General features: G+C 39.2%; 1 protein-coding gene across 12 annotated transcripts in view; it reads left to right on the forward strand.

Annotated features, from left to right (window-relative positions):
* The window catches only part of LOC109888042 (neurexin-1a), a 790431-nt gene that overhangs the window by 713786 nt on the left and 49373 nt on the right, over window positions 1-27272 (forward strand). For 7 of the 12 annotated variants that reach the window (XM_031835175.1, XM_031835180.1, XM_031835178.1 and 4 more), the window contains one exon: window positions 7746-7833. In XM_031835175.1, coding sequence (XP_031691035.1) covers window positions 7746-7833 — 88 coding nt within the window. The remainder of the gene's footprint in view (window positions 1-7745; window positions 7834-27272) is intronic. The other 5 variants (XM_031835176.1, XM_031835181.1, XM_031835186.1 and 2 more) reach the window with 1 other exon arrangement.

The following is a 27272-nucleotide window of genomic DNA, read 5'->3' on the forward strand; positions in this document are numbered from 1 at the left end:
GACATAAATAGTCTTCAGTTTCCTCGGCTATCTGGATGGTCTCAGATGATCCCGCAGGTGAAGAAGCCAGATATGGAGGTCCAAGGCTGGCGTGGTTACACAGGGTCTGCGGTTGTGATGCCGGTTGGACATTTTGGCAAATTCTCTAAAACGACGTTGATGGAGGCTTATGGTAGAGAAATTAACATTCACTTCTCTTGCAACAGATCTGGTGGACATTCTTGCACTAAGCATGCCAATTTCACGCTCCCTCAAAACTTGAGACATCTGTGGCGTTGTGTGTGTCAAAACTGCACATTTTAGAGTGGCCTTTTTATGTCCCCAGGGAAGGTCCATCTGTGTAATGATCATGCTGTTTATTTAGCTTCTTGATACGTCAGGTGGATGGATTATCTTGGCAAAGGAGAAATTCTCACTAACAGGGATGTAAACAAATTGGTGCAAAATTTATTTAGTAAAAAAAAAAAATATATATATATATATATATATATATATTTGTTTTTTTACCAACATTTCCTCGCCAATTGGTAGTTACAGTCTTGTCTCATCACTGCAACTTCCGTACAGACTCGGGAGAGGCGTAGGTTAACTCGGAAGCCAGCCACACTAATGTGTCGGACGAAACACTGCGCACCTGGCAACCTTGTCAGTGTGCACTGCGCCCCGCCCGCAAAAGGAGTCACTAGCGCAAAGATTCACAGTAGGTATTGTGTTCTTTGGATGCAACTCAGCATTCTTTGTCCTCCAAACACGACGAGTTGAGTTTGTAGTTCTATTTTGTTTCATCTGACCATATGACATTCTCCCAATCTTCTTCTGGATCATCCAAATGCAGGATTTGAGTCCCTGGCGGCATAGTGTGTTACTGATGGTAGGCTTTGTTACTTTGGTCCCAGCTCTCTGCAGGTCATTCACTAGGTCCCCCCGTGTGGTTCTGGGATTTTTGCTCACCGTTCTTGTGATCATTTTGACACCACGGGGTTAGATCTTGCGTGGAGCCCCAGATCGAGGGAGATTATCAGTGGTCTTGTATGTCTTCCATTTCCTAATAATTGCTCCCACAGTTGATTTCTTCAAACCAAGCTGCTTACCTATTGCAGATTCAGTCTTCCCAGCCTGGTGCAGGTCTACAATTTTGTTTCTGGTGTCCTTTGACAGCTCTTTGGTCTTGGCCATAGTGGAGTTTGGAGTGTGACTGTTTGAGGTTGTGGACAGGTGTCTTTTATACTGATAACAAATAAATTCATAAAAAATCCTACAATGTGATTTTCTGGATTTTTTTTTCTCATTTTGTCTGTCATAGTTGAAGTGTATCTATGATGAAAATCACAGGCCTCTCTCATCTTTTTAAGTGGGAGAACTTGCACAATTGGTGGCTGACTAAATACTTTTTTGCGCCACTGTATATCTTCAAACAGATTTAAGTCACAATTAGCCTACTCAGGAACATTCAATCTGGTCTTGGTAAGCAACTCTAGTGTATATTTGGCCTTGTTTTAGGTTATTGTCCAGCTTATTTTCCTGCTGTCAATTTGTCTTTCAGTGTCTGGTGGAAAGCAGACCATTTGTGTCTCTAGGATTTTGCCTGTGCTTAGCCATATTCCTTGTCGATGATGTATGCAAAGCATACAGTGCTTTGCAAAAGTATTCACCCCTTGGCATTTTTCCTATTTTGTTGCATTACCACCTGTAATTGAAATTGATTTTTATTTGGATTTCATGTAATGGACATATAAAATAGTCCAAATTGGTGCAGTGAAAAAATGTAAAAAAATGTAAAAAAAGAAAAAAGGGAAAAGTGGTGCATGTGAATTCACATGGCTATGAAGCCCCGAAATAATATCTGGTGCAACCAATTACCTTCAGTAGTCATATAATTAGTTCAATAAAGTCCACCTACTATGTGCAATCCAAGTGTCACATGATCTCAGTATATATACACCTGTTTTGGAAGGCCCCAAAGTCTGCCACACCATTAAGCAAGGGGCACCATCAAGGAAGCGGCACAATGAAGACCAATGAGCTCTCCAAACAGGTCAGGGACAAAGTCGTGGAGAAGTACAGATCAATAATATCAATCTGATACTTTGAACCACTGTACTCATAACATGATAAAACCACAACCATGCTTGAAAATATGAAGTGGTACTTAGTGACATGTTGGATTTGCCAAATACATACAGTAGCACTTTTTCAGGACAAAGTTCATTTATTTCCTACATTTTTTGCAGTTTTACTGAAGTGCCTTTTTGCAAACAGCATTTTATTCTGTACAAACTTCTTTTCACTCTGTCATTGAGGTTAGTTTTGCAGAGTAAGTACAATGTCAGTTTTCTCCTGTCACAGACACTAAACTAACTGTTTTAAAGTGACCATTGAAATCCCTTAAGCGGTTTCCTTCCTCTCCGGCAACTGAGTTAGGAAGAATGCCTGTATCTTTGTAGTGACTGAGTGTTAACACACCATCCAAAGTGTCATTAACAACTTCACCATGCTCAAACGTGTCCTTCTTTACAAGGCTTTTGAAAACCTCCCTTGTTCTTTGTGGTTGAATCAGTGTTTGAAACTCACTGCTCGACTAAGGGATCTTACAGATAATTGTAGGTTTGGGGCTCAGAGATGAGGTAGTCATTCTAAAGTCATGTTAAACACTATTGCACACAGGGGGAGTCCATACAACTTAGTATGTTATTTGTTAAAGGGATACTTCACAATTTTGGCAATGTGGCCCTTCATTTAATTTCCCAGAGTTAGATGAACTGAAGCATAAAAGAAGTTAGCGGTAGTTTCACAAGCTGATGCTAACTAGCATTAGTGAAATGGCTGGAAGTCTATGGGTATCTGCTAGCATGCTATAACATATCCATAGACATCCAACGCTAGTTAATAAAGGGCCTCTGTCAAAATCCTGAAGTACATTTTTACTCCTGAATTTATTTAGGCTTGCCATAACAATGGGATTGAATACGTTGACAAGACATTTAAGCATTTCATGTTTGTTTTTATTTGTAAACATTTCAAAACAAACAATTCCACTTTTACATTATGGGGTAGTGTGTAAGCCAGTGACACAAATCACAGTTAAGCCACTAACAAAGTGGAAAAAGTCAAGGGGTGTGTATACTGTCTGAAGGGACTGTATCTATGTGAGGCTGATTTAGATAAGATGGGTCAAAGATGTGTCATATGGTAGGGAAAGCTACTGTATACTCTATTTTCAGAAGCATCACTGGCTGATTTCACTCCTTGAGATTGGAACTGAAATATGTTATTTACTGAACATACAATATGACAGCCTATTCTGGTTGTAAAGCCATGAAGTACAGTGTAGACGATCATCCTCGTATGGGGCACTATGTAGGAGAACAGACCGAAAGACGGAGCGCCCGAGGGAGATGTATTGATCGCCGTTCGTACGTCTTGCCTGTCTGTCTGTTGGTGCCTCCTCTGTGTAGCTGCATGAGGGGGAGTGTCAGGATCCCCCGCCAGAATAACAAATCACGTCGGCTCGGTGATGGATGTGGCAATCCATGAATCCGCCGGGCTCTGCCATCTGGCCGGGCTGACACTGGGCCGACACTGTATATCAGACTCATGCACAGCAAATTAAATTTACATTTGGACGGCTTCCCCAGGCAGGCCTCAATGAGCCTCACCGAGCACAGATGTACCAAAAAACTAAACAAACTAAGCCTCTACTTTCTCTCTCTGCCACAAACCTCTGACCAGGTCTGCTAGCTACTTGAAGGTCATGATAATGTTAGAAATGTTATGGATGACATTAGACAAAGAAACCACCAAACACAGATGTACCGAAATCAAAAACCCTCCCGATGGTGTGGGACCTTGGGTGTGGGACAGTGGAGGCTGCTGAGCGGAGGACGACTCATAATAATGGAGTGAATGGTATCAAACAATTGGTTTTCATTCCAGCCATTCCTTTCCATTCCAGCCATTATTATGAGCCGTCTTCCCCTCAGAAGCCTCCATTGGTGTGGGACTTACGCTGTGGGACGTTGTGTGTGTGGGATGGCTAAGTCACGATGGTTGAACATACAGTCGTGGCCAAATGTTTTGAGAATGATACAACTATTAATTTCCACAAAGTTTGCTGCTTCAGTGTCTTTACATATTTTTGTCAGATGTTACTATGGAATACTGAAGTATAATTACAAGCATTTCAAGTGTCAAAGGCTTTTATTGACAACTACATGAATTTGATGCAAAGAGTCAATATTTGCAGTGTTGACCCTTCTTTTTCAAGACCTCTGTAATCCACCCTGGCATGCTGTTAATTAACTTCTGGGCCACATCCTGACTGATGGCAGCCCATTCTTGCATAATCAATGCTTGAGTGCTTGAGTGTGTCAGAATTTGTGGGTTTTTGTTTGTCCGCCCGCCTCTTGAGGATTGACGACAAGTTCCAAATGTGATTAAGTTCCGGGGAGTTTCCTGGCCATGGACCCAAAATATTGATGCTTTGTTCCCCGAGCCACTTCGTTATCACTTTTTCCTAATGGCAAGGTGCTCCATCATGCTGGAAAAGGCATTGTTCGTCACCGAACTGTTCCTGGATGGTTGGGAGAAGTTGCTCTCGTAGGATGTGTTGGTACCATTCTTTATTCATGGCTGTGTTCTTAGGCAAAATTGTGAGTGAGCCCACTCCCTTGGCTGAGAAGCAAACTCACACATGAATGGTCTCAGGATGCTTTACTGTTGGCATGACACAGGACTGATGGTAGCGCTCACCTTGTCTTCTCTGGACAAGCTTTATCACTCTTCATAACATTCTGGGGTATATGCAAATTGCCATCATACAAACTGAGGCAGCAGACTTTGTGAAAATTAATATTTGTATCATTCTCAAAACTTTTGGCCACGACTGTAGAGTATAGGAACACTGTATTACATCCCACCAAGTTTGTTCTTATTGTTATATGACCCCTGTAGAATTTGTTTTATATACTTTGTGTAATTTTTGGGGGATAAAATATTGAATTTGGCCTTTACTACTATAGCCCATTGAAACCCATTGAATAACACATTCGTGAATGGCAAAAAAAGTATCATAAAAAATACGATTTGGAAGTGTCTGTCCTATATTTAGGAGATAGACGAAAGCTCAGGAAATGAATATATTTTTGGGGGACACAAATTTAAGCTCTAATTTTAATTGGGCACAAAATAACCTCCATACTTCCATTAATTTGTATGGGTTACGTTCAGTTGAGTCCGGTGACACTTTGGTTGCAGAGCAGACTGATTATAGGCACGTCTCATGGTCTGACAAACACTGCTGTAGTTCAGCCACTTTCCTCCGCAAATGCGGAAGGCCGATAGGAGGATGTGGTGGAATGAGACGCAGCCCACGTAAGAAAACATATCTCTAGTTTAATTTAGTTGGATTTTGATGGGAATTATTTTATTATGTTACATAGATTGACACACGTAAAATATATAATAAAGACTTTCTATCACAAGTCTGCTCTTTGGGCTTTCCAATATTTTTGTTTCTATCTGCCAGCAGTCTGTGCACTCTAAATGTGAGTGGTGTTTGATGGCACTAAACAATCCCTCTAAATGTCAGTGGTGTTTGATGGCACTAAACAATCCCTCTAAATGTCAGTGGTGTTTGGTGATGGCACTAAACAATCCCTCTAAATGTCAGTGGTGTTTGACGGCAATAAACAAACCCTCTAAATGTCAGTGGTGTTTGATGGCACTAAACAATCCCTCTAAATGTCAGTGGTGTTTGGTGATGGCACTAAACAATCCCTCTAAATGTCAGTGGTGTTTGGTGATGGCACTAAACAATCCCTCTAAATGTCAGTGGTGTTTGGTGATGGCACTAAACAATCCCTCTAAATGTCAGTGGTGTTTGGTGATGGCACTAAACAATCCCTCTAAATGTCAGTGGTGTTTGGTGATGGCACTAAACAATCCCTCTAAATGTCAGTGGTGTTTGATGGCACTAAACAATCCCTCTAAATGTCAGTGGTGTTTGGTGATGCACTAAACAATCCCTCTAAATGTCAGTGGTGTTTGGTGATGGCACTAAACAATCCCTCTAAATGTCAGTGGTGTTTGACGGCAATAAACAATCCCTCTAAATGTCAGTGGTGTTTGATGGCACTAAACAATCCCTCTAAATGTCAGTGGTGTTTGGTGATGGCACTAAACAATCCCTCTAAATGTCAGTGGTGTTTGGTGATGCACTAAACAATCCCTCTAAATGTCAGTGGTGTTTGGTGATGGCACTAAACAATCCCTCTAAATGTCAGTGGTGTTTGATGGCACTAAACAATCCCTCTAAATGTCAGTGGTGTTTGGTGATGGCACTAAACAATCCCTCTAAATGTCAGTGGTGTTTGGTGATGCACTAAACAATCCCTCTAAATGTCAGTGGTGTTTGGTGATGCACTAAACAATCCCTCTAAATGTCAGTGGTGTTTGGTGATGGCACTAAACAATCCCTCTAAATGTCAGTGGTGTTTGGTGATGCACTAAACAATCCCTCTAAATGTCAGTGGTGTTTGGTGATGGCACTAAACATTCCCTCTAAATGTCGGTGGTGTTTGGTGATGGCACTAAACAATCCCTCTAAATGTCAGTGGTGTTTGGTGATGGCACTAAACAATCCCTCTAAATGTCAGTGGTGTTTGGTGATGGCACTAAACAATCCCTCTAAATGTCAGTGGTGTTTGGTGATGGCACTAAACAATCCCTCTAAATGTCAGTGGTGTTTGGTGATGGCACTAAACAATCCCTCTAAATGTCAGTGGTGTTTGGTGATGGCACTAAACAATCCCTCTAAATGTCAGTGGTGTTTGGTGATGGCACTAAACAATCCCTCTAAATGTCAGTGGTGTTTGGTGATGGCACTAAACAATCCCTTAGAGGGCTATTTGTTTCCGCACACTGGCTGTGCCTTAGTATGAGCTTAGTTCGAGTTGACAGTAAGCGCTGTGAACTTTACCCTCTATTGTTCCTCAATAATCAAATCTAATTTCTGTAAGGACAATAGTGTCGCCTGGAAAACAGAGGCAGCAGTAGCAGCTGGTATTTGTGGCCGTTAGCCGACTACAACTGTATTTGACAGATAAATCCCCCAGCTAAGCAGTATGAGTTTCCATGATTCCATTCCAATCTGTCATTCTCTCCGGATTTGTTCATTCAAACCGTTTAGATTCCAGGATTGATAGTGTGATGGGTTTGGAGGTGTGGATTGGAACAACAATTTTTCTCAGTTAACTGTTAAACTGCCTCTCCTCTCTCTCTCTCTCTCTCTCTCTCTCTCTTTCTCTCTTGCTCTCTCTCTCTCTCTCTCTCTCTCTCTCTCTCTTATATCCAGTCATCTATTCAGTATCCTCAATGCATGTGGGTGGAAACAGTTTCAGTGCCTGGGTGTCTGGGCCTTAAAGGGAGTGCGATATTAACCTATTTTCTACTTAACCAGAGTCAGATGAACTCGTTGATACCATTTGTATGTCTCCAGTATGAAGGAAATTAGAGGTAGTTTCGCAGCCAATGTAAACTAGCTTTAGCGCAATGACTGAAGTCTACAAGAGCAGCTAGCATCCATTAATTTATCTAATAGCTTAATTGCCTGAATCTGTCCCTATGGTATCATCTGCTGGATGGTGAAAACACTTCATGACCTGGTTGACTGGGGTTCTTCATTATTCTGCTGTTTGTTTACCCTGCTCTCATTCCTAACCCTGTCTTTTTCTCTCTGCTCCCTCCAGACGACGGACGATCTGCCGGTGGCATCTGCGGAGTGTCCGAGCGATGACGAGGACATTGATCCCTGTGAGCCGAGCTCAGGTGGGTTAGGTTAGTCATCTCTTTTTATTCCTTCTGTCTCTGGGTGTCGCTGTCAGTCTCTCACCGTACCGCCTGCCAGTCAGTCAGTAGTCAGTCTCTCACCATACCGCCAGTCAGTCAGTCTCTCACCGTACCGCCTGCCAGTCAGTCAGTAGTCAGTCTCTCACTGTACCGCCAGTCAGTCAGTCAGTCTCTCACCGTACCGCCAATCAGTCAGTCAGTCAGTCTCTCTCCGTACCACCAGTCAGTCAGTCTCTCACCATACGGCCCGCCAGTCAGTCAGTCAGTCTCTCACCGTACCGCCAGTCTGTCAGTCAGTCTCTCACCGTACAGCCAGTCAGTCTCTCACCGTACCGCCAGTCTGAGTCTTTCACCGTACCGCCAGTTAGTCAGTCAGTCAGTCTCTCTCCGTACCACCAGTCAGTCAGTCTCTCACCATACGGCCCGCCAGTCAGTCAGTCAGTCTCTCACCGTACCGCCAGTCTGTCAGTCAGTCTCTCACCGTACAGCCAGTCAGTCTCTCACCGTACCGCCAGTCTGAGTCTTTCACCGTACCGCCAGTTAGTCAGTCTCTCACCGTACAGCCAGTCAGTCAGTCTCTCACTGTGCCTCCAGTTAGTCAGTCAGTCTCTCACTGTACCGCCAGTCAGTCAGTCTCTCACCGTACCGTAAGTCAGTCAGTCTCTCACCGTACCGCCAGTCAGGCAGTCTCTCACTGTGCCTCCAGTTAGTCAGTCAGTCTCTCACCATAGCGCTAGTCAGTCAGTCTTTCACCGTACCGCCAGTCAGTCAGATCGACAGTCAGTCTCTCACCGTACTGTCAGTCAGTCTCTCACCATACCGCCAGTCAGTCTCTCACCGTACTGCCAGTCAGTCTCTCACCGTACCGCCAGTCAGTCAGTCTCTCACTGTGCCTCCAGTTAGTCAGTCAGTCTCACACCGTACCGCCAGTCAGTCAGTCACCATAATTTGCAAATAAATTCATAAAAAATCCTACAATGTGATTTTCTGGATTTCTTTCTTCTCATTTTGTCTGTCATAGTTGAAGTGTACCTATGATGAAAATTACAGGCCTCTCTCATCTTTTTAAGTGGGAGAACTTGCACAATTGGTGGCTGACTAAATACTTTTTCCCCCCACTGTATGTAAGGTCCCTCAGTCAAGTATTGCATTTTAAACAATGCAATACTTGCATCTGTTAGCTTTTTTAATTGGGCTACGGCAGTCAATTGCAAAACATTGTAACAGTATTTGTGATTGCCTTCTCAACTCCGCATCGCTTACTTTAATGTGGGCCTACTAAGTCAATTGTAAATTAGTCTGACATAATGTCTCATATCCCACCACCACTAATGAGATGGGTGTCCTTGATGCATGTCAGCTTCTCAAAGACAGGGGGCGTGGTCGACAGTGCGCACCTCATCTCTCCTGTCACATCTAACCTGGATTGTTATTTGTTTTTACTGTAGACAAGAGCATTGAATCAGTGTACCATGAGTTGTAATGCTTGGAGGCAGATGACACAGTATTCCATTTGCCAGAAACTCCTCCATAGTGACCCATGAATGAGTTGTCTGCAGCATTTAGTGACCAGGTAGGCCAGTTGAGAACAGGTTTTCATTTACAACTGCGATCTGGCCAAATAAAGCAAAGTAGTGCGACAAAAACAACACAGAGTTACACATGGGATAAACAAATGTACAGTCAATAACACCATAGAAAAATCTATATACAATGTGTGCAAATGACGTGAAGAGGTAAGGCAATAAATAGTGGCGAAGTAATTACAATTTAGCAAATAATACTGGAGTGATATATAGGCAGATGAGGATGTGCATGTAGAAATAATGGTATGCAAAAGAGCAGAAAATCAAATATGGGGATGAGGTAGGTAGTTGGTTGGATGGGGTATTTACAGACGGGCTGTGTACAGTTGCAGCGATCGGTAAGCTGCTCTTACTGTCACGTTCTGACCTTAGTTCTTTTGTTATGTCTTTGTTTTAGTATGGTCAGGGCGTGAGTTGGGGTGGGTTGTCTATGTTCCTTTTTCTATGTTGTGGTTATGTGTTTGGCCTGGTATGGTTCTCAATGAGAGGCAGGTGTCGTTCGTTGTCTCTGATTGAGAATCATACTTAGGTAGCCTTTTCCCACCTGTGTTTTGTGGATGATTATTTTTCCGTGTCAGTGTTTGTTCCACATGGGACTGTTTTGTTCATTTAGTTTATTCACGTTGTTATTTTGTATTTCAGTGTTCAGGCAAATAATCATCATGAACACGTACCACTGCGCATTGGTCCGATATTTCCTACTCCTCCTCAGACGAGGAGGACGACGATCGTTACACTTACAGCTGACGCTTAAAGTTAGTGAGGGAGATATAAGTCTCCAATTTTTGCAATTCATTCCAGTCATTGGCAGCAGAGACCTGGAAGGAAAGGCAGTCAAAGGAAGTGTTGGCTTTGGGGATGACCAGTGAAATATACCTGCTTGAGTGCGTGCTACGGGTGGGTGTTGCTATGGTGACCTGTGAGCTGAGATAAGGCGGAGACTTACCTAGCAAAGACTTATAGATGACCTGGAGCCAGTGGGTTTGGCGACGAATATGTACTGAGGACCTGCTAACCAGAGAGCTCGATCAGCTGTTGATTTCACTGACCGGCATGTCAACTGAGCCAGGATCACAGTCCAATAGATTTAGCTGATTCCCCTGCATGCTTGTATTCAGTTTCCCAAATATGTCTGTTACATAGGCAAGGAAACAGATTCTAATTTCATTACAATGTCAACAGTCTGTTTTTTTACATCTATTGTGAATGAAAACAGTTTCACTCAATTCAAAAATATTTCCAATGCTCCCCCTTGACAACCACCAGGCCTCTGTGTGAAATAGAACATTGTCATGCTTTGATCCCATATCTCCACATAGTTATGCGAAAATGCGTTCGGCAACCTAGTTTAATGTTCAAGCTGCATATCTCCAAGTTCTGCGCTCAGCTCTTTGCCGCCAGTGATCTCGGTGTATCTGTTATAGCTCAGTGGGTGTATCATACAATGCGTCCATGTGGCAGAGGGAGATACATTCACAACTAGAGTGCAGAGGCCTACCTGCCGTCCAGTGGTAGAAAAAGTACCCAATTGTCATACTTGAGTAAAACTTGAGTAAAAGTAAAGATACCTTATTTGAAAATGACTTAAGTAAAAGTGACCCAGTAACATCCTACTGGGGTTAGTCTAAAAGTATTTGGTTTTAAATATACTTAAGTATCAAAAGTAAAAATTTGAATAATTTCAAATTCCTTATGTTAAGCAAACCAGACAGACCATTTTCTTTTAATTTTATTAATTTATGATAGCCAGGGGCACACTCCAACACAATTTACAAACAAAATCTGTTTAGAGAGTCTGCAGTAGGGATGACCAGGGATGTTCTCTTGATAAGTGTGTGAATTAGACAATTTCCCTGTCCTGCTAAGCATTCGAAATGTAATTTTTGGGTGTCAGGGGAAAATGTATGGAGTAGAAAGTACATCGTTTTCTTTAGGAATGTAGTGAAGTAAAAGTTGTCAAACATATAAATAGCAAAGTAAAGATACTCCAAAAAACTACTTCAGCGGTACTTTAAAGTATTTTTTACTTACTTAAGTACTTTACAACCCTGCTGCCGTCTCGTGATAGACGGAGCCCCATCTGTGCAAAAGCTCACCATTCGATCCCAGGGAATCTGTTTTTTCATCAGTATAGCCATGCAGTGCACATAACATCCCCTGTGCCGTGTCATGCTCGGGAATCGTGAGACAGAACAATATGTCCTCGTGAATTGCATCCCCCGACATGTAACGAGCAAAAGTCAATTCATGGGCATCTCTGCCCTCACAGCTAAAGTCCATTTGGAGAGCATAACCTGTGGAGTTTTTAAGACGTTCAGTCAGTCTCCTCTTGATTGCTATCTATAGCATAAATTCTTTGTTTTGCTGTGTTATCTGACAAAGGTATTGATGGGAATTTTGTGCCTCGGCCTCCCCACACATTGTTTTCACCATATCAAATGTGACCATATCAAAGTCTCTGCAATAGTGTGTGGTTTATAGCGTAGTGGGCTTAATCATTCACCATGGGAATGATTCAAGTGCAACAGTCAAGTGTGGCCTTTTCCCACAATCTAAGGGTGCTTTCTGGTAAAATGTTACGTTTCCATTTTGATTTTTAAGATGAACCATATGACAATGATTTTGAGTGACAAAGACAATGTTGTAATTATTTTTATTTACAGTTCCAGTCAAAGTGTCACGGATCCCTCTGGAACTTTAATCACGCACACCTGTCCCCTATTCCCACTGATTAGTATTTGTATATCAAAATCAAATCAAATCAAATTCATTTATATAGCCCTTCGTACATCAGCTGATATCTCAAAGTGCTGTACAGAAACCCAGCCTAAAACCCCAAACAGCAAGCAATGCAGGTGTAGAAGCCAGGTGGCTAGGAAAAACTCCCTAGAAAGGCCAAAACCTAGGAAGAAACCTAGAGAGGAACCAGGCTATGTGGGGTGGCCAGTCCTCTTCTGGCTGTGCCGGGTGGAGATTATAACAGAACATGGCCAAGATGTTCAAATGTTCATAAATGATCAGCATGTTCGAATAATAAGAAGGCAGAACAGTTGAAACTGGAGCAGCAGCACGGCCAGGTGGACTGGGGACAGCAAGGAGTCATCATGTCAGGTAATCCTGGGGCATGGTCCTAGGGCTCAGGTCCTCCGAGAGAGAGAAGGAGAGAATTAGAGAACGCACACTTAGATTCACACAGGACACCGAATAGGACAGGAGAAGTACTCCAGATATAACAAACTGACCCCAGCCCCCGACACATAAACTACTGCAGCATAAATACTGGAGGCTGAGACAGGAGGGGTCAGGAGATAGATATATATATATATATATAACAATGTGCGTTTGAGTACATGTGCTGTGTATTGGCTTTTGTGCCGTTGTGGATTGCGCAGATGATTACGGGTCTTGTCCCATCTGTTATTCATTGTGCGCATGTGTTATTTATTCGAGGTACTCGTCGCTCTTCTGTTTTGGGTTCCTGCCCTGTGTTTTGTTACGTGCTTGTTTGGTCGTCGTCCCCGTGCCTTTACACGGCTTAATACAAGTTCCTATTACGCATTCCTGCGCCTGTCTCCCGAATCATTTATACCTAAAGGACACAAAGGTTTGAACACCTACTCATTCAAGGGGTCTTCTTTATTTTTACTATCTTCTACATTGTAGAATAATAGTGAAGGCATAAAAACTATGAAATAAGACATATGGAATCATGTAATAACCAAAAAAGTGTCAAACAAATATATTTTAGAGTTTAGATTCTTCAAAGTAGCCACCCTTTGCCTTGATGATAGCCTCACTAACCTACGGTCACTGTGGGGACGACATCATCGATGCACTTCTTGATGAAGCCGGTGACTGAGGTTGTATACTCCTCAATGTCATTGGATGAATCCCAGAACATATTCCAGACCGTCATTTTAAAAACCCTTCGCTGGTTCCGCCATGAGTGTGTAGAGCTAGTTTAATTGTTTTTGTGAAATGCTCCCCGGTTGGCGAGTTAGGTGCCAACTGTCATTAATTCCTGTAAACGCATAACAGCCAGCTAGTCGGACTAGTATCCTGTTGTGTCACGTACATCAGCCCTTATGAGGTGCTGATTACTTACACATAACATCTTTAGTTGCATTGTCATTGTTTTAGTATTGTCTCCTAGGAAAACACACAAAGACACACACACACTCACTCTCACACACACACACGCACGCACGCACGCACACACACACAAACTTACGTTCTCTCTCTCTCTCTCACACACTCTCTCTCTCTCACACTCTTTCTCTCTCTCTCTCTCTGTCTCTCTCTCTTTTTCAAACACACACACATGGCACAGGAAAGCAAACCAACAAACACCATCTTAACAGTAACTGTTCTCTAAGACAACACAACTGGTGATGAAGCTAACTCTTTTCAAACAAACTCCTTTTAGGATCAAGGATGTGTTTACTGATAGTCTATAACGTTCTTTGTTTACTGTTTCACTCTGCAGAGTTAAACTGTACATAAAATATCCCTGTCCCCCCAAAATCGGATTGCTTTACCAGCCATAATAGATACATTCTTAAGGTTATGACTTGCCCTCAATTCCAGGTACTGTAAGCGAATTGTAAATAAATTGAATTTTACTGTTTACTTCCTGCTACAGCTGCTAGGGAAGGAGGCTTTGAAATATTGCTTGCTGACACAACTTGCCCTATCTATTCATATGGTAATAAACAACACATTGCCTGTCTATGTCTACATTTCTCAAGAAGTTAAATGCTTGTTTTGTAATCTTACAAATAGACACAGTAAAATGTGCTAGACAGCACTACTTTAGGCTACATAACCACACTGCATATTGAACATATACATCCACATTTCTCCAACAAATTGTGGGTCAAATTCTTATGTTTATGATGTTCCTATTAAACAACCTGGGATTGAATCTACCAACTTTGCCAAAGACAGCAAGTGCTTCCCTTCAGTATTGAGGGATTTCCTAATGTGCTGGATTGAGTGGATTGAGCGCTAAGTGGATTGAGCGCAAGGCAAAACAGTTAGTTTCCAATTCAAGGCCGTAGCTCTCTCTGTATCGATCTTTACGCAGTAATAAAGCCAGCAATAAATTCATGTCTACTCCACAGCACTCTGTCAGACTGTCTGTTAGGCTACATACAAAGTATTTATTACCCATTATTCATATCTCAAAGTCTAGGCTGTACACATCTAGACTCCTCATATCCCCAAGGAGACTTTTCCATGCGAGATCTGCTTACCTGAGTCAATAGAAAATGCAATGAGATGACTAGATTCAGCTGAGGACCACTTTTTTGGGGGGGCCGAAACATAATTACAAATCATTTGTAGACTGCAAGAAGCCCATATATATATTATAAATATAAAAATATAAATTATTTGTATATATATTTGACTAAAATGTAGTCATTGCAAACCTTGCTTATATTTGTATACGATCACATACAATGAGTGTAAAAAAAACATTAGTAACACGTGCTCTTTCCATGACATAGACTTACCAGATGAATCCAGGTCAGAGCTATGATCCCTTATATGTCACCTGTTAATACCACTTCAATCTATCTAGATGAAGGGGAGACCGGTTAAAGAAGAGTTTTAAGCCTTGAGACAGTTGAGACATGGATTGTGTGTGTGTGCAATTCAGAGGGTGAATGGGCATGACAAAATATTGAAGTGCCTTTTGAATGGATGGGTATGGTAGTAGGTGCCAGGCGGATCGGTTTGAGTGTGTCAAGAACTGCAACGCTGCTGAGTGTTTCACGCTTAATTGTTTCCTGTGTGTATCAAGAATGGTCCACCACCCAAAGGACAACCAGCCAACTTGACACAACTGTGGGAAGCATTGGAGTCAACATGGGCCAGCATCCCTGTGGAACACTTTCGACACCTTTTAGAGTCCATTCCCCGACAAATTGAGACTGTTCTGAGGGCAAAAGGGGGTGCAACTCAATATTAGGAAGGTGTTCTTAATGTTTTGTACACTCAGTGTATATCCCTGTGTTATGTGTGGGAATACTTTGGAGCTGATTTTTCCACATAATTTCAAACTGTACTGAGCATTGCAGCATCGTCTCTATCTCTGACAAGGTCATCTGTCAAAACCTAGAGTGTTCCAGCTGCACTAAGCACTACAGTATATAAAGCTGTTACTACAGTAGGTAAAGCTGTTACTACAGTATGTGAAGCTGTTACTACAGTATGTGAAGCTGTTACTACAGTATGTGAAGCTGTTACTACAGTATATGAAGCTGTTACTACAGTATGTGAAGCTGTTACTACAGTATATGAAGCTGTTACTACAGTATGTGAAGCTGTTACTACAGTATGTGAAGCTGTTACTACAGTATGTGAAGCTGTTACTACAGTAGGTAAAGCTGTTACTACAGTATGTGAAGCTGTTACTACAGTATGTGAAGCTGTTACTACAGTATGTGAAGCTGTTACTACAGTATATAAAGCTGTTACTACAGTATGTGAAGCTGTTACTACAGTATGTGAAGCTGTTACTACAGTAGGTAAAGCTGTTACTACAGTATATGAAGCTGTTACTACAGTAGGTAAAGCTGTTACTACAGTATGTGAAGCTGTTACTACAGTATGTGAAGCTGTTACTACAGTAGGTAAAGCTGTTACTACAGTATGTGAAGCTGTTACTACAGTATGTGAAGCTGTTACTACAGTATGTGAAGCTGTTACTACAGTATATAAAGCTGTTACTACAGTATGTGAAGCTGTTACTACAGTATGTGAAGCTGTTACTACAGTAGGTAAAGCTGTTACTACAGTATATGAAGCTGTTACTACAGTAGGTAAAGCTGTTACTACAGTATGTGAAGCTGTTACTACAGTATGTGAAGCTGTTACTACAGTAGGTAAAGCTGTTACTACAGTATATGAAGCTGTTACTACAGTAGGTAAAGCTGTTACTACAGTATATGAAGCTGTTACTACAGTAGGTAAAGCTGTTACTACAGTATATGAAGCTGTTACTACAGTATGTGAAGCTGTTACTACAGTATGTGAAGCTGTTACTACAGTATATAAAGCTGTTACTACAGTATATGAAGCTGTTACTACAGTATATAAAGCTGTTACTACAGTAGGTAAAGCTGTTACTACAGTATGTGTAGCTGTTACTACAGTAGGTAAAGCTGGTACTACAGTATGTGAAGCTGTTACTACAGTATGTGAAGCTGTTACTACAGTATGTGAAGCTGGTACTACAGTATGTAAAGCTGTTACTACAGTATATAAAGCTGTTACTACAGTATGTGAAGCTGTTACTACAGTATATAAAGCTGTTACTACAGTAGGTAAAGCTGTTACTACAGTAGGTAAAGCTGTTACTACAGTATATGAGCTGTTACTACAGTATGTGAAGCTGTTACTACAGTATATAAAGCTGTTACTACAGTATATAAAGCTGTTACTACAGTATGTGAAGCTGTTACTACAGTATGTGAAGCTGTTACTACAGTATGTAAAGCTGTTACTACAGTATGTGAAGCTGTTACTACAGTATATAAAGCTGTTACTACAGTATGTGAAGCTGTTACTACAGTATATAAAGCTGTTACTACAGTATATAAAGCTGTTACTACAGTATGTGAAGCTGTTACTACAGTATATGAAGCTGTTACTACAGTATATGAAGCTGTTACTACAGTATATAAAGCTGTTACTACAGTATATAAAGCTGTTACTACAGTATGTGAAGCTGTTACTACAGTATGTAAAGCTGTTACTACAGTATATAAAGCTGTTACTACAGTATGTGAAGCTGTTACTACAGTATATAAAGCTGTTACTACAGTAGGTAAAGCTGTTACTACAGTAGGTAAAGCTGTTACTACAGTATATAAAGCTGTTACTACAGTATATAAAGCTGTTACTACAGTATATAAGCTGTTACTACAGTATATGAAGCGTTAATTACAGTATGTGAAGCTGTTACTAACAGTATGCTGAAGCTGTTACTACAGTAATAAAGCTGTTTACTACAGTATATAAGCTGTTACTACAGTATATAAAGCTGTTACTACACGTAGGTTAATAGCTGTTACTACAAGTATGTGAAGCTGTTACTACCAGTATAGTTGCAGCTGTTACTACAGTATATAAAGCTTTGACTCTCAGTATATAAAGCTGTTACTACAGTATGTGAAGCTGTTACTACCGTATAATAAAGCTGTTACTACAGTATATAAAGCTGTTACTACGTAGGGTAAAGCTGGTACTACCAGTATATCAAAGCTGTTTACTACAGTTTTATATTGAAGCTGTTACTACAGTATATAAGCTGTTACTACAGTATGATGAAGCTGTTACTACAGTATATAAAGCTGTTACTACAGTATATAAAGCTGTTACTACAGTATATAAAGCTGTTACTAAGTATATGAAGCTGTTACTACAGTATATAAAGCTGTTACTACAGTATGTGAAGCTGTTACTACAGTATATAAAGCTGTTACTACAGTATATAAAGCTGTTACTACAGTATCTAAAGCTGTTACTACAGTATATAAAGCTGTTACTACAGTAAGCTAAAGCGTTATACCTATATAAAGGCTTTACTACAGTATATAAAGCTGTTACTACAGTATATAAAGCTGTTATACAGTATATGAAGCTGTTACTACAGTAGTGACGCTGTTAATACAGTATGTGAAGCTGTTACTACAGAGTATAAAGCTGTTACTACAGTAGGTAAGCTGTTACTACAGTATGTGAAGCTGTTACTACAGTATATAAAGCTGTTACTACAGTATATAAAGCTGTTACTACAGTATAAAAAGCTGTTACTACAGTATATGAAGCTGTTACTACAGTATGTGAAGCTGTTACTACAGTATGTGAAGCTGTTACTACAGTAGGTAAAGCTGGTACTACAGTATGTGAAGCTGTTTACTACAGTAGGTAAAGCTGGTACTACAGTATGTGAAGCTGTTACTACAGTATATGAAGCTGTTACTACAGTAGGTAAGCTGGTACTACAGTATATAAAGCTGTTACTACAGTATATGAAGCTGGTTACTACCAGTATATAAAGCTGTTACTACAGTATATAAAGCTGTTACTACAGTAGGTAAAGCTGTTACTACAGAATGTGAAGCTGTTACTACAGTATGTGAAGCTGTTACTACAGTAATGAAGCTGTTACTACAGTATGTGAAGCTGTTACTACAGTATGTGAAGCTGTTACTACAGTATATGAAGCTGTTACTACAGTATGTGAGCTGTTACTACAGTATGTGAAGCTGTTACTAACAGTATATGAAGCTGTTACTACAGTATATGAAGCTGTTTACTACAGTATATGAAGCTGTTACTACAGTATATGAAGCTGTTACTACAGTATATAAAGCTGTTACTACAGTATATAAAGCTGTTACTACAGTATATAAAGCTGTTACTACAGTATGTGAAGCTGTTACTACAGTATAATGAAGCTGTTACTACAGTATGTGAAGCTGTTACTACAGTAATATGAAGCTGTTACTACAGTATAGTGAAGCTGTTACTACAGTAAAGTTACTACAGTATGGAAGCTGTTACTACAGTATGTGAAGCTGTTACTACAGTATATAAAGCTGTTACTACAGTATATAAAGCTGTTACTACTAGTATATAAAGCTGTTACTACAGTATATAAAGCTGTTACTACAGTATATGAAGCTGTTACTACAGTATGTGAAGCTGTTATACAGTATATAAAGCTGTTACTACAGTATATAAAGCTGTTACTACAGTATGTGAAGCTGTTACTACAGTATATAAAGCTGTTACTACAGTATATAAAGCTGTTACTACAGTATATAAAGCTGTTACTACAGTAGGTAAAGCTGTTACTACAGTATGTGAAGCTGTTACTACAGTATGTGAAGCTGTTACTACAGTATGTGAAGCTGTTACTACAGTATATGAAGCTGTTACTACAGTATGTGAAGCTGTTACTACAGTATATGAAGCTGTTACTACAGTATGTGAAGCTGTTACTACAGTATGTGAAGCTGTTACTACAGATGTGAAGCTGTTACTACAGTAGGTAAAGCTGTTACTACAGTATGTGAAGCTGTTACTACAGTATGTGAAGCTGTTACTACAGTATGTGAAGCTGTTACTACAGTATATAAAGCTGTTACTACAGTATGTGAAGCTGTTACTACAGTATGTGAAGCTGTTACTACAGTAGGTAAAGCTGTTACTACAGTATATGAAGCTGTTACTACAGTAGGTAAAGCTGTTACTACAGTATGTGAAGCTGTTACTACAGTATGTGAAGCTGTTACTACAGTAGGTAAAGCTGTTACTACAGTATGTGAAGCTGTTACTACAGTATGTGAAGCTGTTACTACAGTATGTGAAGCTGTTACTACAGTATATAAGCTGTTACTACAGTATGTGAAGCTGTTACTACAGTATGTGAAGCTGTTACTACAGTAGGTAAAGCTGTTACTACAGTATATGAAGCTGTTACTACAGTAGGTAAAGCTGTTACTACAGTATGTGAAGCTGTTACTACAGTATGTGAAGCTGTTACTACAGTAGGTAAAGCTGTTACTACAGTATATGAAGCTGTTACTACAGTAGGTAAAGCTGTTACTACAGTATATGAAGCTGTTACTACAGTAGGTAAAGCTGTTACTACAGTATATGAAGCTGTTACTACAGTATGTGAAGCTGTTACTACAGTATGTGAAGCTGTTACTACAGTATATAAAGCTGTTACTACAGTATATGAAGCTGTTACTACAGTATATAAAGCTGTTACTACAGTAGGTAAAGCTGTTACTACAGTATGTGTAGCTGTTACTACAGTAGGTAAAGCTGGTACTACAGTATGTGAAGCTGTTACTACAGTATGTGAAGCTGTTACTACAGTATGTGAAGCTGGTACTACAGTATGTAAAGCTGTTACTACAGTATATAAAGCTGTTACTACAGTATGTGAAGCTGTTACTACAGTATATAAAGCTGTTACTACAGTAGGTAAAGCTGTTACTACAGTAGGTAAAGCTGTTACTACAGTATATGAAGCTGTTACTACAGTATGTGAAGCTGTTACTACAGTATATAAAGCTGTTACTACAGTATATAAAGCTGTTACTACAGTATGTGAAGCTGTTACTACAGTATGTGAAGCTGTTACTACAGTATGTAAAGCTGTTACTACAGTATGTGAAGCTGTTACTACAGTATATAAAGCTGTTACTACAGTATGTGAAGCTGTTACTACAGTATATAAAGCTGTTACTACAGTATATAAAGCTGTTACTACAGTTATGTGAAGCTGTTACTACAGTATATGAAGCTGTTACTACAGTATATGAAGCTGTTACTACAGTATATAAAGCTGTTACTACAGTATATAAAGCTGTTACTACAGTATGTGAAGCTGTTACTACAGTATGTAAAGCTGTTACTTACAGTATATAAAGCTGTTACTACAGTATGTGAAGCTGTTACTACAGTATATAAAGCTGTTACTACAGTAGGTAAAGCTGTTACTACAGTATATAAAGCTGTTACTACAGTATATAAGCTGTTACTACAGTATATGAAGCTGTTACTACAGTATGTGAAGCTGTTACTACAGTATGTGAAGCTGTTACTACAGTATATAAAGCTGTTACTACAGTATATAAAGCTGTTACTACAGTATATAAAGCTGTTACTACAGTAGGTAAAGCTGTTACTACAGTATGTGAAGCTGTTACTACAGTATGTGAAGCTGTTACTACAGTATATAAAGCTGTTACTACAGTATATAAAGCTGTTACTACAGTATGTGAAGCTGTTACTACAGTATATAAAGCTGTTACTACAGTATATAAAGCTGTTACTACAGTAGGTAAAGCTGGTACTACAGTATATAAAGCTGTTACTACAGTATATGAAGCTGTTACTACAGTATATAAAGCTGTTACTACAGTATATGAAGCTGTTACTACAGTATATAAAGCTGTTACTACAGTATATAAAGCTGTTACTACAGTATATAAAGCTGTTACTACAGTATATGAAGCTGTTACTACAGTATATAAAGCTGTTACTACAGTAGGTAAAGCTGTTACTACAGTATGTGTAGCTGTTACTACAGTAGGTAAAGCTGGTACTACAGTATGTGAAGCTGTTACTACAGTATGTGAAGCTGTTACTACAGTATGTGAAGCTGGTACTACAGTATGTAAAGCTGTTACTACAGTATATAAAGCTGTTACTACAGTATGTGAAGCTGTTACTACAGTATATAAAGCTGTTACTACAGTAGGTAAAGCTGTTACTACAGTAGGTAAAGCTGTTACTACAGTATATGAAGCTGTTACTACAGTATGTGAAGCTGTTACTACAGTATATAAAGCTGTTACTACAGTATATAAAGCTGTTACTACAGTATGTGAAGCTGTTACTACAGTATGTGAAGCTGTTACTACAGTATGTAAAGCTGTTACTACAGTATGTGAAGCTGTTACTACAGTATATAAAGCTGTTACTACAGTATGTGAAGCTGTACTACAGTATATAAAGCTGTTACTACAGTATATAAAGCTGTTACTACAGTATGTGAAGCTGTTACTACAGTATATGAAGCTGTTACTACAGTATATGAAGCTGTTACTACAGTATATAAAGCTGTTACTACAGTATATAAAGCTGTTACTACAGTATGTGAAGCTGTTACTACAGTATGTAAAGCTGTTACTACAGTATATAAGCTGTTACTACAGTATGTGAAGCTGTTACTACAGTATATAAAGCTGTTACTACAGTAGGTAAGCTGTTACTACAGTAGGTAAAGCTGTTACTACAGTATATAAAGCTGTTACTACAGTATATAAAGCTGTTACTACAGTATATAAAGCTGTTACTACAGTATATGAAGCTGTTACTACAGTATGTGAAGCTGTTACTACAGTATGTGAAGCTGTTACTACAGTATATAAAGCTGTTACTACAGTATATAAAGCTGTTACTACAGTATATAAAGCTGTTACTACAGTAGGTAAAGCTGTTACTACAGTATGTGAAGCTGTTACTACAGTATGTGAAGCTGTTACTACAGTATATAAAGCTGTTACTACAGTATATAAAGCTGTTACTACAGTATGTGAAGCTGTTACTACAGTATATAAAGCTGTTACTACAGTATATAAAGCTGTTACTACAGTAGGTAAAGCTGGTACTACAGTATATAAAGCTGTTACTACAGTATATGAAGCTGTTACTACAGTATATAAAGCTGTTACTACAGTATATGAAGCTGTTACTACAGTATATAAAGCTGTTACTACAGTATATAAAGCTGTTACTACAGTATATAAAGCTGTTACTACAGTATATGAAGCTGTTACTACAGTATATAAAGCTGTTACTACAGTATGTGAAGCTGTTACTACAGTATATAAAGCTGTTACTACAGTATATAAAGCTGTTACTACAGTATATAAAGCTGTTACTACAGTATATAAAGCTGTTACTACAGTATATAAAGCTGTTACTACAGTATATAAAGCTGTTACTACAGTATATGAAGCTGTTACTACAGTATGTGAAGCTGTTACTACAGTATGTGAAGCTGTTACTACAGTATATAAAGCTGTTACTACAGTAGGTAAAGCTGTTACTACAGTATGTGAAGCTGTTACTACAGTATATAAAGCTGTTACTACAGTATATAAAGCTGTTACTACAGTATATAAAGCTGTTACTACAGTATATGAAGCTGTTACTACAGTATGTGAAGCTGTTACTACAGTATGTGAGGCTGTTACTACAGTAGGTAAAGCTGGTACTACAGTATGTGAAGCTGTTACTACAGTAGGTAAAGCTGGTACTACAGTATGTGAAGCTGTTACTACAGTATATGAAGCTGTTACTACAGTAGGTAAAGCTGGTACTACAGTATATAAAGCTGTTACTACAGTATATGAAGCTGTTACTACAGTATATAAAGCTGTTACTACAGTATATAAAGCTGTTACTACAGTAGGTAAAGCTGTTACTACAGAATGTGAAGCTGTTACTACAGTATGTGAAGCTGTTACTACAGTATATGAAGCTGTTACTACAGTATGTGAAGCTGTTACTACAGTATGTGAAGCTGTTACTACAGTATATGAAGCTGTTACTACAGTATGTGAAGCTGTTACTACAGTATGTGAAGCTGTTACTACAGTATATGAAGCTGTTACTACAGTATATGAAGCTGTTACTACAGTATATGAAGCTGTTACTACAGTATATGAAGCTGTTACTACAGTATATAAAGCTGTTACTACAGTATATAAAGCTGTTACTACAGTATATAAAGCTGTTACTACAGTATATAAAGCTGTTACTACAGTATGTGAAGCTGTTACTACAGTATATGAAGCTGTTACTACAGTATGTGAAGCTGTTACTACAGTATATGAAGCTGTTACTACAGTATATGAAGCTGTTACTACAGTATATAAAGCTGTTACTACAGTATGTGAAGCTGTTACTACAGTATGTGAAGCTGTTACTACAGTATATAAAGCTGTTACTGACAGTATATAAAGCTGTTACTACAGTATATAAAGCTGTTACTACAGTATATAAAGCTGTTACTACAGTATGAAGCTGTTACTACAGTATGTGAAGCTGTTACTACAGTATATAAAGCTGTTACTACAGTATATAAAGCTGTTACTACAGTATGTGAAGCTGTTACTACAGTATATAAAGCTGTTACTACAGTATATAAAGCTGTTACTACAGTATATAAAGCTGTTACTACAGTAGGTAAGCTGGTACTACAGTATGTGAAGCTGTTACTACAGTATGTGAAGCTGTTACTACAGTATGTGAAGCTGTTACTACAGTAGGTAAAGCTGGTACTACAGTATGTGAAGCTGTTACTACAGTATATGAAGCTGTTACTACAGTAGGTAAGCTGTTACTACAGTATGTGAAGCTGTTACTACAGTAGGTAAAGCTGGTACTACAGTATGTGAAGCTGTTACTACAGTATGTGAAGCTGTTACTACAGTATATGAAGCTGTTACTACAGTATGTGAAGCTGTTACTACAGTATGTGAAGCTGTTACTACAGTATATGAAGCTGTTACTACAGTAGGTAAAGCTGTTACTACAGTATGTGAAGCTGTTACTACAGTATGTAAAGCTGTTACTACAGTATATGAAGCTGTTACTACAGTATGTGAAGCTGTTACTACAGTAGGTAAAGCTGTTACTACAGTAGGTAAAGCTGTTACTACAGTATATAAAGCTGTTACTACAGTATATAAAGCTGTTACTACAGTATATAAAGCTGTTACTACAGTATATAAAGCTGTTACTACAGTATATGAAGCTGTTACTACAGTAGGTAAAGCTGTTACTACAGTATGTGAAGCTGTTACTACAGTATATAAAGCTGTTACTACAGTAGGTAAAGCTGTTACTACAGTATGTGAAGCTGTTACTACAGTATATAAAGCTGTTACTACAGTATATAAAGCTGTTACTACAGTATGTGAAGCTGTTACTACAGTAGGTAAAGCTGGTACTACAGTATGTGAAGCTGTTACTACAGTATATGAAGCTGTTACTACAGTAGGTAAAGCTGGTACTACAGTATATAAAGCTGTTACTACAGTATGTGAAGCTGTTACTACAGTATGTGAAGCTGTTACTACAGTATATAAAGCTGTTACTACAGTATATAAAGCTGTTACTACAGTAGGTAAAGCTGTTACTACAGTATGTGAAGCTGTTACTACAGTATGTGAAGCTGTTACTACAGTATATGAAGCTGTTACTACAGTATGTGAAGCTGTTACTACAGTATGTGAAGCTGTTACTACAGTATATGAAGCTGTTACTACAGTATGTGAAGCTGTTACTACAGTATGTGAAGCTGTTACTACAGTATATGAAGCTGTTACTACAGTATATGAAGCTGTTACTACAGTATATGAAGCTGTTACTACAGTATGTGAAGCTGTTACTACAGTATATGAAGCTGTTACTACAGTATATGAAGCTGTTACTACAGTATATAAAGCTGTTACTACAGTATATAAAGCTGTTACTACAGTATATAAAGCTGTTACTACAGTATATAAAGCTGTTACTACAGTATATAAAGCTGTTACTACAGTAGGTAAAGCTGGTACTACAGTATGTGAAGCTGTTACTACAGTATATGAAGCTGTTACTACAGTAGGTAAAGCTGGTACTACAGTATATGAAGCTGTTACTACAGTATATGAAGCTGTTACTACAGTATATAAAGCTGTTACTACAGTATATAAAGCTGTTACTACAGTATATAAAGCTGTTACTACAGTATATAAAGCTGTTACTACAGTAGGTAAAGCTGGTACTACAGTATGTGAAGCTGTTACTACAGTATATAAAGCTGTTACTACAGTATATAAAGCTGTTACTACAGTATATAAAGCTGTTACTACAGTATATAAAGCTGTTACTACAGTATATAAAGCTGTTACTACAGTATATAAAGCTGTTACTACAGTATGTAAAGCTGTTACTACAGTATATAAAGCTGTTACTACAGTATATAAAGCTGTTACTACAGTATATAAAGCTGTTACTACAGTAGGTAAAGCTGGTACTACAGTATGTGAAGCTGTTACTACAGTATGTGAAGCTGTTACTACAGTATGTGAAGCTGTTACTACAGTAGGTAAAGCTGGTACTACAGTATGTGAAGCTGTTACTACAGTATATGAAGCTGTTACTACAGTAGGTAAAGCTGTTACTACAGTATGTGAAGCTGTTACTACAGTAGGTAAAGCTGTTACTACAGTATGTGAAGCTGTTACTACAGTATGTGAAGCTGTTACTACAGTATATGAAGCTGTTACTACAGTATGTGAAGCTGTTACTACAGTATGTGAAGCTGTTACTACAGTATATGAAGCTGTTACTACAGTAGGTAAAGCTGTTACTACAGTATGTGAAGCTGTTACTACAGTATGTAAAGCTGTTACTACAGTATATAAAGCTGTTACTACAGTAGGTAAAGCTGTTACTACAGTATGTGAAGCTGTTACTACAGTAGGTAAAGCTGGTACTACAGTATGTGAAGCTGTTACTACAGTATGTGAAGCTGTTACTACAGTATATGAAGCTGTTACTACAGTATGTGAAGCTGTTACTACAGTAGGTAAAGCTGTTACTACAGTAGGTAAAGCTGTTACTACAGTATGTGAAGCTGTTACTACAGTATGTGAAGCTGTTACTACAGTATGTGAAGCAGTAGAGGCACTCTCTCCTTCCCTGAACAGAATATCATTGGTATTTCTAGCTAGCGAAGGGAGATTACACCGTTTCTGCCATGCTCCCCTGGTGACAGCTGTCTAACACCATATCCTGATTAATATCTGTATTCAGGGCCATTCACACGCTTGGCGGAGCGCTCAACACTGAGTCTGTGACAGTGCAGCCAGCCGACCATGAAGGTCTTTGATCCTCTGTGACTGACACAGCCTGGAATAGTTCCTCAGGTTACTGTACTCTCCCAGTCCTCTCTATGGTGCTACGCTTTCCTTGTCTTTCTACGGTGCTACCCTGTGACTATAATCTGCTTCATTTCTTCTCAAAGAAGCACTGTCCAATGACAGTACTCTGTCCAATGACAGTACTCTGTCCAATGACAGTACTCTGTAGAATGACAGTACTCTGTAGAATGACAGTACTCTGTCCAATGACAGTACTCTGTTTTTCCTGTTACCGTTCCCTGACCCTAGGCAAGTGGTAAATACACTCAACACAATCCCAAGTGGCGAACTTTGTACCATAGCAGCAGTCTCTCCCTTTCTCTCGCTT

Source organism: Oncorhynchus kisutch, linkage group LG11, assembly GCF_002021735.2.
Source record: "Oncorhynchus kisutch isolate 150728-3 linkage group LG11, Okis_V2, whole genome shotgun sequence".
Classification (NCBI taxonomy): Eukaryota; Metazoa; Chordata; class Actinopteri; order Salmoniformes; family Salmonidae; genus Oncorhynchus; species Oncorhynchus kisutch.